Below are 13967 nucleotides of genomic sequence, written 5' to 3'. Positions count from 1 at the left end.
GAAATGTTACTCCTACAGGACTGTTTTGTGCTGGATGTGTGTACAGTGTAACTTGAGCTAGGTTCCTAAGGGAAACCTACTTGCCTATACACACAGTTTATATGCTTCTCTGCCAGCCAGTATGTCTGCAAGCCACCTGATAAAAACCAAATCCTTCCATTTACTGCAATATGCTGTGGCTGTTGTGCACCAAAACGCCCACGTTCCTATTTTGCCCATGCCAGCTTTATGAAAATTTGTGCCATGCCAAATTTGCTATTCTCAGCCTGCATTCTGCAGGCTTTCCTTTTCACAGATGCCCACTTGCAAAAAAAGCCTTTATTCAGTATTTCCAGATGCACTGGTATTCACCTTTTCAGTCACTGTACTTTATGTATTGTCACCAAAAATAACATTAATCAAAATAGATAGCAGATAAATACTTTTAGAATATATTGGGAAAATAAGCATGTCTTGTGCTTCACACCTATTTCCTAAGCACTGGGACTAAATGAGATAAAAATTTAGAAAGAAAATAGTTACAACTTGTAGCCATGCTCAAATGATGCAAGGTATTGAAGTGCCTCAAAACAACAAAACCAAACACCCCACTCACTGACATAACTGGGAAGAGCCTGATTTTATAGACTGGTTAGAAATCAACTTAACTGTCATGACACCATTATGGTATACGCATCTACCACGGCAAGTAACAGAGTAACCAAACAGCCTTCTACAGTAATTTGACAAGTCTACACAAATTGATTGTTGATATCTACCAACGTCTCCCTGAAAATTTCTGATTTATGTGAAAAAGGGGTCTGAAGGAAACATCAAATTCCAGGAAACTTTCAGTCATGCAAACCTCAAGCTGAATTTTTCCCGTATTATAGAATCCTCAACCCTTAGCTCTCATCAGAGGGGAGGGAAAAAAGGAGAAAAGGGTCTAAGTTACATAAACATTTAGAAGTGAAACTGCAAGGATAGAAGCATACGAACAAGTTACTTTCCAGCAGTGTAGAGTGTGAGCATGTACAGTGCATAAGCCATGGTAACTGCAGTGCTAAACTTACAAAGATTAAAATGCTAATAAAACTACTGTGTTTTTTTTCACTTTGACATAAAAATAAGCCTTTCTAAAATGCCCAATCTTTCCTCATTCACAATAATCTATCAATTAAACTACTTTGGGGTATATTAAATTCTTAAAAGTACATTTATATTGAATGTCTCTTATCAACAATAATACTAAATTAACCACTTTCCGCTTACCTTGTTCTTTCTGAAACCCTTAATAATCAGATAAATAAGTTACCTCAGAAACGTAGGAACTGAGGCTGTCAATAAAGAGCCTTAAAATCAGCTATTACTGTTTAAAAACAAAAAAAATTTAAAAACGCAACCACATGCTGAAAAACTGCACAAAATACTTGATGCAAAAAAATCTGAGCTAGAATATGTACTTAAAATATATCTTTACTGTTGTTATTTTATCAATGCATTAAAATATTTCAGTAAGAGCTGACATTCTGCTACTTCTAAGCAACAGAACAGAAAACAATGCATTTTTAAGGTATGTCAGGCTAACTTTCTGTTTTTCCTGTGCAATTTGGAGAACTCAGCACAACTTCATAGTTAATTACAGAAACACACAAGTTACCTTTTAATTATATAGAGTGAAACAGCTTTCCATAATCCAACACAGACTTTCTCCTCCTTTAGTTGGGGTTCTAGCACTAATGGCATAGAGTGGACACACAGGTAGCAAGGAGAGTAGCAGATTGAGAAAAGCAGAGAACAAAGTAAACATGCCTTAACTTTTTGCTTCACTTTTAAGAAATGGGGAGAAAACATTCTTCCCACCCTCCACCCCCAAGAAAAAATGGAACATTTCTCAGCAAATAAAGAAAACAGGGTTCCTCACATTCCAAAAAAAAAAATGATTTTCCTATGGATTTGTGCCACATATCCCTGAAAACTCCTGAACCACCTCCAGGGACCTGACCAGGTGTCACACTTTTAATGAATGGCCTGCAGAGCCAGGCAACTATTTCCCCTAGAAATCTACCAAGAGGACCAGAGGAAACAACAGACACATGGCTCAAAAGAGCCTGGTTTATCCCACAGAAAAAACTCTTGCTTCCTAGAAATGTTTTTTCAAGAAAATAGGCATGCTTGTAGGGCAGTAATACTGGCAGAACGGTCAACAACTTATGATCAACTCCATCATTACTATTGTTGCTATATCCCTAGCACCATGATGCTTTGTTTTAGCGGGAAGGAAAGAGGTGCTAAAAGTAAACTAAGGCGGCAACTGAGGGGCATAGGTACTCATGACACAAGCCCAAATCACTGCTGCCAAAAAAACCAAACATTCAAAGTTACTGACAACAAACAGTTCAAACATTCAAGTTACTCGCTGTGTTTGGAATAAATGACAAGAATTCAATGCCCTTAAACAAAATGCATGAAGTAAAGTAGCTTTTTACCCCAGACTAGCAAATAACAACGCTCAATCGGTTTTCTTAATAATTTCCCACTTGTAGTTATTTCATTAGGTTCCAGATTTGTCAGGGCTCTGGATTTGAAATTCCTACCTATTGTTTTGTTGGGTTTTTTTAAATCCTTCTCTGGATCCAAACTGATTTCAATAGAGACCAAGTGTTAGGTAACAGAAGGAGCCAAGTGGCTTCTCAGGGACAGCTATACTTATACATCTGTAGCACCAAGGATGATGTATAGCACAACCACCACTAGCAAATTCATTAATGCTATTACATTGTTCACTCTGCTTGTTAATTAAGCATCCCTCCCCATTACCTTCGACTTTCCTACTTGAACTGTAATATCTCGGAAACAAAGACTACATATATTACTCTGCTTACCATTATGGACCCCTGTTACTATATATTCCCTAAGCAGCACTAGTAACAATATAAAAACACGTTTAATAACACACTCAAAATTATGTTTCAGAATAAAATAATCCAATATATTTGAACTAGAATCAGTGCAAAGGAATTGAATAGAAAATATTAAACTCTACCCTGATCAGTTCTTTCATTTCACTTTCATACCGATTCTTGACCTGTAAAAGTTTCACTTCAAATATCCTTATTTCATCACTGTAATTTTTTTAACATAATTAACTTCACATGACTTACCCTAATTTTCTTCTTGCAGACCGTGTGAAATAGGGGTAAGATGATACAGGAATAACAGATGCACTTCCCCTTAAAGTAGGAAATTCATCATTATTTTAAAGCATTTAGTTAAATGGAAATACAAGAAGCAAAAAACATGCATGGTTTTCTTTCAGGCAGAATGAAGCTAAGACACTCAAATGTTGGAATTTTCCTGATGAATGGAAATCCACTAGTAAGTGTGCTGTAACATCGCCAAGACAACTTCTATTCACCAGGTTTTCTTTGTCTTAAGTTTTCATTCAATCCTAATTACATTTCATCTCATTTTCCCTCAAAATATTCTGAATACCCACCCTCTTGCCACATTATGACTTTTAGATCCCAAAAGTCGAGAAGAAAAATATACCCTCTACAGCACGAGAAATCTACTACAACAAAAAAGATGTGACTGGCTAGATTTTTGCAACTTTTAAATCTGCCAGTGTGTACACCAGGTTTTTAATACTAAATATGGCTACATTACATTTTGCACAAACATTGCAACAAAGGGCAATCTTATACAAGCAAATATTTTACTCTTGAACCTAATACAGTTGTAGCCGACAAATTATTTTGTCTTACTCCATTTCCTTATATCAGACTGATATCTTTTGTCTATGTCTGACTAGATGCAATATAATTTCATGAAATCCCATCACAAGCACAGCCATAGTACTACAAGTTATTTCGAGCCTTTAGGTGATCACCATCTACTTGCCTCTCTTGTAGCTGTAAGTTACAGCTACACGCAGTACATTATATTAACCAGAAGGAAGAAAATAAGGTATGTTGAAATTAAGGAACAGGTATACCAGAACCTGATTCTGCATTTTCAGAGAAGAAACCTTATTTCCTCACACCACTGTAAGAGTTGCTTGTTCCACAGCTATGTCACTAAGCTATGTATGGTTCAATTATTAACTACTTTTATTTCAAATCTGTGAAATTAACAACAATGTAGCATAAATATTAATCAGAAGAGAATATTGCAAACCAGACACCTGCTTTAATCAATCCTTTATTAGCCCAATCAGTATAATTGCCACCAACTGATACTAGGAAAAGTACCTAACTACCTTTCAAAGATTAAACGATATATGCTTTTAAAGCTTTCTTATATATTTTCTATGGCCTGGGCTCAGAACTCATTTCCATAAACACTTTTTAGAAGATCCACTACATATTTATGAAGAGAGCTTACTGTTTTGCATCTGTATTTAATTTGCGTGGTATCTTTCTCTTGACTGAACTCTTTTTTGACAGTGGAGCTTGCTGCTGATGTTGTTCCTCAGGAGTGCAATGTGGCCCCAGAAAAGACTTAACTTCTTTATTTTGAACACTGGTGTCTTTTCTCTTGTGAACACAGTCTTCTTTGGACATAGCAGAACTTTCAAGAGACTGAGAAGTATCTTTCTGCAACAACAGTTAATTGTTTAAGAGTTTCAAAGCACCTAAAGCTATTGCTTCCAACTCAAAAGCAACTTTTAAAGGGACAGAACAATTCACGCTACCTTCTGAAAGTCACATTATATCTAGCAGAAGTTATCTTCTAATCATATTAATAAGATACATTCTGTCTAGAAAGTGACAGAGAGCATGTTGCAGTAGTTGCCTCTCCCACATTCTAACCTACATCAGGTTAGCCAGTCAAACTAGTAACTTCTAAACAGTTGTGTAGTTTTATGGAGGACTGCCATAACACTTTCAGAAAAGCAATAAATCATTGCTTTTTAAAAAGTTCTAAATTATGACTTTCAAAAATTTTGCTCCCAAAATACCAAGTGAAGTTAATCAAGAGACAATGTAAATAGGTTCTGAACTCAAATGCAAAAATCTCCCTTCTAATTACAATCACAGTTGTTTAAGTGCTATAGCATTAATTCTCAAACACTGTACCTGAACAAGTTCCACTCCTGAGGCTTCTTCAACTGCACTGCTACAGCTGATGTATCTTATCGCACTAATTATTCCTTGAACAGCAATGCGCTTGTGTTCTCTGTAGTGCAAGTCTTTGATCTCTTTCCCCGTTTCACCTATGGCTTTCAAAACCGATTCAACTGCAAAAAAGAATCCATGAACAAGTTTTAAACAATATCAATAAACAATATCAATTTAAACAATATCAAAATGTCTGAATGCAAGACTCAAAAGATAATGTTATTAAATATCAAATTGATTTAAAATTACATTTTTGAAGAATTTTAAATCTTTTTGTTTTTCACATCACATGAAAAAAGTTTAAACAATAAACCTTTTTAGCTCACATGCATCTTTCAGTATGCATGATCAGATACCAAAATTTCTGTTTCAGATGAAATTTCTAATTCACTGCATTCTTCAATATAACTGTTTTTAATCCTGATTTAGCAGAACATTCAGAGTAAAACTTCTGGGCAGACCTGTAGCTCATGTAAGCTGCTACAGTTCTGCAGGTACTGGTGCCATAATACTTTCTGTAAGATGAGGATTTCGCCTATAATACATTTAGTCATGAAATGGGTTTTTTCTTAAATGACATTATAAATTTGTGTAGTTGGTACAGTAACTGTGTTGCTTTTCAACTGATGCTTTAAATGCTTGGAGACTGAACTGAAAAAGGCTACAAATCTTAAATATATTTGACAGTATGATACCTTTATTGTTTTTACAATATTTCAAAAAGTTATTTGGAGGTCGTGGAAAAGGATAATAGCCACCAATGACAGTTTTCTTCATTTGATCAGCTTCGCTTTGTGTTTTAATCCACTGAATGAAATTTTTCACTTTGGTATCCTTGGTGTATGGCTGGCCCTTGTGCCACCCTTTTAAAACAAAAATAATCAGGTATCAAAACCAAAGCAGGTTACCGTCGTCAGTTCTCATCTTGAAATCATCCTAAACACTACATAGAAAAAAGCAAATTAAGAAAAAAACAACTAGAGAATACAAAAGACATCTTTCCACTGGTCAACACTGTTTTACGAAATTAGTATCTTGAATTCCTTGACTAACACTTGCATTTGAAATTGAAAGTTAGAAAAATGTTAAGTAGTGGAAAGAAATAAAGCAACTAGCAAAAATGCTACTAGAATACTGTCTCACAGGAACATACAAAAGAACAAAATGATCAGAAATTGGTTTATTAGCAGGAAAGAACAGATAAATCACCTTCATAGGGTTCAGCAAAGAGAGTTAACTGGCAGGTTACAGGCAATTGGCAAGTTATATATTCATTGTTGACTGGTTTAAAACCAAGATATGGACTAAATACCAGTTTTATCAAATAAATTGTAATCTGAGCAGGTCTATGTCTAAGCTGTGAACTGAAATAGACCTTATGCAGTGGTTTGCAATCTCCAGTTGGAGCTCTCAGTTAGGACCCAAACAGACATGAAATGAACTAAAGATAGGGTGGGGGACATCTTAACTATTTAATTAGGAAATTAAGCACAATAATTAGAAAACAAGCACAATACTGAATGAACGCAAAGGGAAAAAACAGCTTCTCAAACCCTTCATTGAGGAGTTCATTAAATCGCTAGAAATGTATCAACAAAAAGATTAACTTGCTTTGCTAGTCCAATTAAGCACAAAACACCCTACCCAGCTTGTCAGGAAAGACCATAGAACTGACTACGTTCAGCACATATATATACTTTTCTAGCACATATTTTTCTCTATTTGTACTTGTCAGCAGAAAGATTCAGACTGGATGACTGATATGTTCGGAACACTGAAGAAATGAGCTGGGAAAACAAACACAGGAAAGAGAAACCTAGTGCATCTTATAGTCCCTTGCAATTAGGCCAGTACACCACTAGCCTGCAACAATGCTATAATCTGCCTTCTGATTCAAGAGCAAATACACTATAAACAGCTGTGCCTGGTCCAGACTGTGACAGACTGACTGGTGGTATCTAGTGTATAGTATTACAGGGCCATAAGGGTATTGTAACTGCAGACAGGAGTATTCAAACAGGACTATCTAGGAGGAATGCTCCTTCAGTGCAGCCCAGCACCACATCCCTTCCAAGACCACGTTGTCTGCATAAGACTCTGCACGTTAGCAAAGATGAAACATGATAGCTCTCCAAATATTTGGTGGAAAAGATTAGCTAAGATTAAATTTAGGGCAACTACACCCAGTTTAGGGTCATTGGGTTTTTTTGTAATAAGGAAACCTGTAAGCCAGAAAAGCTGCAAGTGATTTTTAATGTTTTTAAGGAAGTGGTAATCTACATTGCTACACTATCAAAGGTTTAACACAGTCTGAAAGAACATTTGGTGAACATGTGACTTAACCTAGTAATACTTAGGTACTTTTCCTGAGATACATCCATTAATGGCTCACTAGAATGCAACTTGCCTCTTCCTTTTTGCAGTGGTATTTCATTATTAACTCAAAGTCATTTCTGACAGGGAAACTAATACTGATTATTTTGTTGTAAAATGAAAATACTGTTTCCAAAGAAATAACATGAGAACTACATAAAACTAGAACTAGTTTAAGTTACCTGTAATGAATATTTGACTTTCATTTGAAGTCGTAAGGTAAATTGTGCTGGAAGGATTCTCAGTGATGTCCCGTACCACTCTCATCTGTGTACACACCAAATATGTCACTGGAGAGGAAAAAAAACGCTTCAAGTTTTTTTCCTGATATTTCATTGATTTTAGAATGCCAAGACTGACAACACTGGATTAATTAATTTATTAAGTGCTCTAAACAAGATGTTTTAGTTCTTGACCCTAGAAATGCTTCATTATGTATTGAGCCTCCGTTATAAATTACAATATGGAGATGTAATTAAATTTTCAATTTAATAACAGTGCAAGAAAATTTCAGCATACCTATTAGGACTAAAGCATGAGATATTTCATCAGGTAGGATATCAATGAAACAAACAGTAAAAATATTGATATTAGATGGCTGTACTTCTTAATGATAAAAAGCATAAAATCACGGAAAGCACAAGAAAGCGTGACACGCCACCGCAAATCTTCTAAATAGAGTACAAACTCACTCTTCTGTTAATATCTCAGTTAAACACTGGAATGTCATTCTTTGCCATTTCCCCAGAACACTCAAGATGAATGAGCCATAATCCTAACAGGGTTGTGTAGCTGGTCCTGCATCATATGATATAAAAAAATCCACATGACACCAACCAGTGTTAATGGAAGAATGAGTGCTTGGAGAAGAGAAAGAAGGCAAAAAGAAATATTTAAAGCTCTTTTAAAATCCTTAATTAAGGATTCTCCAGTTTGAAATTTATCATTCTTAGCTCACATCCAATAACTAACACAGCTGGGTGATTACTGCTGATTGGCCAAAAAATGTTTATTCAAAGAAATGAAGCTATTCCACTTTCACCTCTCCCTTCCTCCAATCCTCTTAAATTATTCCTGTCTATAAAAAAGTACCTATTTATGGGACAAAAGGAGTAATAGATTTGACCAGCTGCCTTCTTTATTTGCCTCTGATGCAAGAAATGTTGCCACAGGTGCTTCACTTAAGTTTCTCTTTGAAATTTATGAGATCAGATGAGTCCCAGGCCCAGCTGCCCATGTATTTGTTTAGAGTAACTGGCAGATTGCGACATGGTTAAAGGTTTCAAATACTTAAACTATTTCTTTTTTTAAATTTTCATTTCTGATCAGTTATTTTCTGTTTGAGGAGATAAACCGTGGCAATTTTTTATTCAGTGGCAACTATACTCAGAATTTGAAATTAGCAACCAACTAGAAAAACACTATAAATAATTATTAATAAGTATTGTAGAGAGATGAATACTTGGGTGAATACGTTCAAACACATCTGGCTGAGAAGTCGCAAATAATTCCAGTATGAATGGTTGGTCTGAGGTCCCGTCAATGGCATGTGCCCAACGATAGAGCCAGAAGTCTTCACCATTTTCTACATAAACAAATATTAAGAAAGATGTGTAAACATTTATTCAGGGAATTAAAAATTGTTTGACAAATTCTGAAAGTCATGTTTATAGAAAAACCTCTCTTTCTTGCTCGTTCAGCCCTTCCTACAAATGTCACAAGACCAATAACATCGCAGGAATGATTGTTTGGTAAGTCATCCAGTTCTGACCTAAAACCAAAACAGAACAAAAATGTGGGTATTTGTTAATAACAAAACATAAAGCTTTGTCAGAAACGTCTCAAAAAACATTTCCAATTAACATTCACTGTAACGTAGTGAAATTAAAGTTCCAGCTTGACAATCAACAAAACTCTATTTTACCTTGTGATAAACCGGTATTTAACTTCAGGCAACCCCCACTCTGGCTTAACCATTTCTTCTGGAATAATACTTATTTTAGTAGGAGGGTCTCGAACATTAAGGCTGATTTCTGACAAAGGAAAAAAGTCAGTAACATTTAAGGCATGAATACAAATTAAACAAAACCAAAACAAACCACATCAAAAAAACAGGGTAAAGTTTCTTAAGTGAAGTATTTCAACTTTCTCTCGCTGCTTGTGAAATTATGAATCAATTCCTCTGAATTTATGTTTTAATCAAACTAAAGTAAGAAATTCAGGTACAGCATTCAACAATGCAATTTTATAATCTGACAATGTTAAACTTCCCAATTCCCTACACAAGCCAATTAGTCCAATCCAGCCAGACATTTCAAAAACCAGCAACAGAAACTAATATTACAATACTGATTAGATACAAAGTACTTTTTACATTAGCTTCATTCTCAAACATCACCAAGATCGAAAATTGAGTTGTAAGCAAGGAAGTAAAACTGAAGACAGAACTATGAGATGAGAACTTCCACATCTGATACCAGTTCAGGTAGTTATTAATATGACAGAAATACACTTCACTATGGCCATGGAGGAAAACAGAAGGTCTTCTCATGTCTATTCTATTGCACCTGAAAAATTTAATAAATTAAGCAGACTGTTTAGATGCTGAATAACAAACATGGTGGAGCATTGGGGGAAGCAAGGGGTCCTGCAATCAGATAAAAAATAGAGAAGGAATGTCTTCAGCATCTGAAATATACAGGGTGGTACCCTATGTTTTTCCTCCTAACAAGACAAATCTTGCTGGTAGGAGAAAGACAGATTCTGATGAGTTTCTATATGCTTAGGTTTGGGTAAGGGATTATTCAAATAACGCACCCAGAAAAGTAATTAAATAAGTATAAATAATGTATACAATTGTTTATATAATTATATCTGGCCCCTCACCCTAGCAGTGCAACATTAGGAAGGTGTTATACTTGAAATAAGGCCCTCTACTTCAAAATTTTCTTTTGGCTGCTGCTTTCCAGAAATGTATTTGGAGGACAACTGTGGTTTTGTATATGGTGTTTTAGGACAGTACCTCAGTGAAAATTCCTGAAATCAAAACTTTCCCATGCATCAAAACCATTTATCAGTTGTTCCATCATTTTGAGACTAGATAAGAGTCATATGCTCAACTCAGGACTATACCCTGGGATAATTCAGAAGCTAATGTCAGTCCAGGCTGTTCAAAACAGCAGTTTTTGTCAATACCACATAAATTCAGTGATCTGTGAAATGCACACATTGCCTAGCAGTGGAATTCAAGGTGCTGGTACTAACTATTTAAGCTCCAAAGGTTTTAGGTCCTGAAACAGCACCTGTCGTACAGCATGTCGTACAGTACTGCAGCTGCAAACAAAAGCAAGCAATGCAGAACTTGCTTCACAGAAATCCAGGAATATGCCAGAAGCATACTGTCTTGCAAGAACTCTTACTTTGGAAAGCCCTTTCCCTTGCAGTCTTGGTTAACCCTCCAGATACATTTTACAACACTTACAGGTAATTGGTTGTAAGGAAACACTGGAAAGTTGGGATTTGATGGAATTACAAATTGGAAATAGGTGATGAAAAAAATAATTGTTCCTTAAGCAATTCAGCATAATTAACTGCTTTACCTAGCGAGCTGAAGAACTTTTGGAACACTTCTGCATGCCTAAAAAACACGGAAATATTGCCCAATATTGGGCATATACAGAGGTATTTACATTAATGGAGTAATCAGTGAGGCATTAAATTTCATTTCAGCTGAACAAAAAAAAAAAAAACCCAACCACACACCAGGAGTTGCATAAAATCGATTTTATAACTGCTCTAGACACTTCTCTGGATATTCGGTTCTCTTTAGACTCTCCTCTCACAGGATATATGGGCATAAAGATCCACCAATGCATGGTACTATATGCTTTGTAAGTTCATATTAAGACAAAATTCTGAGCTTTGTGCTGAGAAATGAAGTAAGATACTGTACATACAGTGACACGAACCAAAAATTAGTAAGTTCTATAGTTTATCCACTGTCTGAAAATACAGAAAATATAGAATGACTTTCAATTCTTCCATTACACATCTATTACCATTTACAGCCCATTGGCCTAATTTTCCATTTTGATCTCTTCATTAACATTTCTACCCCAATAGTGCTTGCACAAATCAGTAGTGTAGTGTGAATGAAACCACTAAAATGAAGTGATATTTGCCCATAGAGAAAGCCACCGCAGATGGCACATTTTATTCTGTCCTTTTCCCGTGGAAAGGTTTTGTGTCAATTATAATTGTTTTCAGGGTTGGCTTGTAATCATCATCAGCTTCCCTTACAAACTTCCACTCACGGCTAAACATTTCTCTCTCCTGCCAACTCACCACAAACACTTCAGACATTAAGGTCTGGTTTTAAGACAGATACATTAGGCAGAGAATACACTGCTTCTAGCAGTGAAAATGTTTATTTTTGTGTATTGTAGCAACTGCATTAGGAAACTGTCATAGTTAATAAGTTATACATATATCATCTGTCACTAACACATATTTGTTTGTTTCAAGGAAGTTATTTGAATTTTTTGAATGTTGGCTGTTGTTTTGTTCCGACTATAAAAGCACAAAAGGGTAAAGGACTCATGTTCAGTGAAGTAGGAGAGGAAAAAAAAAGTTGATGAAATACAGTTTGAAAGGCTATTACTGTTACATTGCAGCACTTGTATTTCTGTACCATAGCTCCTTTGAATATCTGTCACGCTAAACAACTGCAAGAAAATACTTCCTCATAACCAAGGAATATTCTTCATATATGTACTCCTACAGTGTTGCTGTTTCAGCACAGACAGCAGTCCTCAATGCAACTTTTTATTCAGTGGAGCTTTGCAGATACTCTGGGCTTTGACAATATACACGAAAATCTAAAGTCAGATCAGGTGACAATGTGCTTCTATGACCTCAAAGAAGGTAAGCAGTGCACAAATGATATCTACATTATTAATCAGGAAGTAGAATCAGGTTAAAATTCAGTACCAGACAGCCTGTCTTTATGACCCCAATACTTGAAATCAGGGATTAGATTTTTATTGATTTTTTAAATAAAGGTTTTAACTAATTGTGGCAATAAACTTCATAGACATGATCTAAATATAAACAGGGACCAATAAGAACTTGGATGCTAAGACACCTTTCAGAGCTGATATTTAAGCATATATACCTTATCAATTAGTCTCAGCAATTGATCACTTTCTATTTTATTTCTTTTTACAGCTATATTTCATTGAATCAAAACAGGTTTCTGCAATACTTAACCAATTGTAGCAAATCTCTTCATCTGTGAATCCCCTGGGGTTGGCTGTGTTTTAAAGGGGTAACTGGTTTTGATAGCATACTGTTCAAGAAGAAGTACCGTGCCAACCTTCATACTGTTATACCATTCAGGACATAATGAATTCCACAAAACCATTGACATCATGCCTGAACCATCAGCAACTTCAAAGTAAGCCTGAAGAAAAAGAGAGACAAAATACATTCATCTTTTATTTATCATCATTCTGGTATATATTTATTTTGGATAATGCATCAGCTACTTGATTCATGAACAATTTCTCTGATGATTACAAATGGATACAGAACATGTTCCAAAACTTGTACTGAATACTGGAGTTGGAGAAATCCCTAACTTCCACAAAATAATTTTTCCACAACTACCTCAGCACAAATTCTTATCTTTCCAGTGCTCAGTAATTGTAAGTGACACCAGTTTCACTCTATGGTTTTTGGAGGACGTTGGGGAAATACCATGCACAACAAACAATACTGACAAGATTCTTCTTTATCAGTTAGAATGCTGTATTTAGAATAACATTTCAAAATATCCATGAAGGAAAAACATATTTTGGAATTTGAGATGTTACAGGACCATTTGCTAAACATGCTTGATCAAAACATGATGCAAGTCTTGATTTTCAAAAAAAAAAAAAAATGCAGAAAACAATCTGCATTGCAAACCACTATCTTTTCATTTAAGTTTCATGACAAAAATTTCTACCCAGTTTTTTTTACCTGGGTGAACTTTGAATCCATAACTGAGCAGATCACTGAGCAGTGAAAAAGATTTTTAAACAGTCTTATAACGGTCTTAAAAGGTAGCAATCCACTAAAAAAAACCCACATCAGCTCTATCAAAATGCTTCATTTTATCCATTCATCTATCAGCCTCAATTATCTGCTTTTGTTCACACTACCATCCACTCTCTTTAGTGTATTACCATTCCTGAACACATCCAACACCTTATGTGTTTCTCTCCCTTGCTGCTTCTAAAATCTTCTTTTCCTTATTCCAAGTTCAATACAGAGATTATACAAATCAACTTGTTAATTCATTCTAATATTCCTAATTACTCATGGACTGTGCATCCTTGAAAGTAAACCATTATATCATAGAATCTTTTGTAATCCCATTGGGTTTTTATCTAATAAAAATAATTCAACACTATCTAAAAAAAATAATGCCTAAACCAAAAAACATTTAAA

The 13967-nt window shown here is 35.3% G+C and overlaps 1 protein-coding gene across 1 annotated transcript in view; it reads right to left on the bottom strand.

Annotated features, from left to right (window-relative positions):
• The window catches only part of RADX (RPA1 related single stranded DNA binding protein, X-linked), a gene marked incomplete at its 5' end in the record, with an annotated part of 28007 nt that overhangs the window by 10872 nt on the left and 3168 nt on the right, over window positions 1–13967 (bottom strand). Inside the window, 9 exons of the mRNA XM_082488359.1 lie at window positions 3144–3212; window positions 4366–4577; window positions 5061–5221; window positions 5798–5965; window positions 7658–7765; window positions 8938–9060; window positions 9155–9246; window positions 9400–9508; window positions 12744–12936. Coding sequence (XP_082344485.1) covers window positions 3144–3212; window positions 4366–4577; window positions 5061–5221; window positions 5798–5965; window positions 7658–7765; window positions 8938–9060; window positions 9155–9246; window positions 9400–9508; window positions 12744–12936 — 1235 coding nt within the window. The remainder of the gene's footprint in view (window positions 1–3143; window positions 3213–4365; window positions 4578–5060; window positions 5222–5797; window positions 5966–7657; window positions 7766–8937; window positions 9061–9154; window positions 9247–9399; window positions 9509–12743; window positions 12937–13967) is intronic.

The sequence above is a fragment of the Vanellus vanellus genome (assembly GCF_965231255.1).
Source record: "Vanellus vanellus genome assembly, chromosome: 10".
Lineage (NCBI taxonomy): Eukaryota > Metazoa > Chordata > Aves > Charadriiformes > Charadriidae > Vanellus > Vanellus vanellus.
This window is presented reverse-complemented; position numbering and strand designations above follow the sequence as displayed.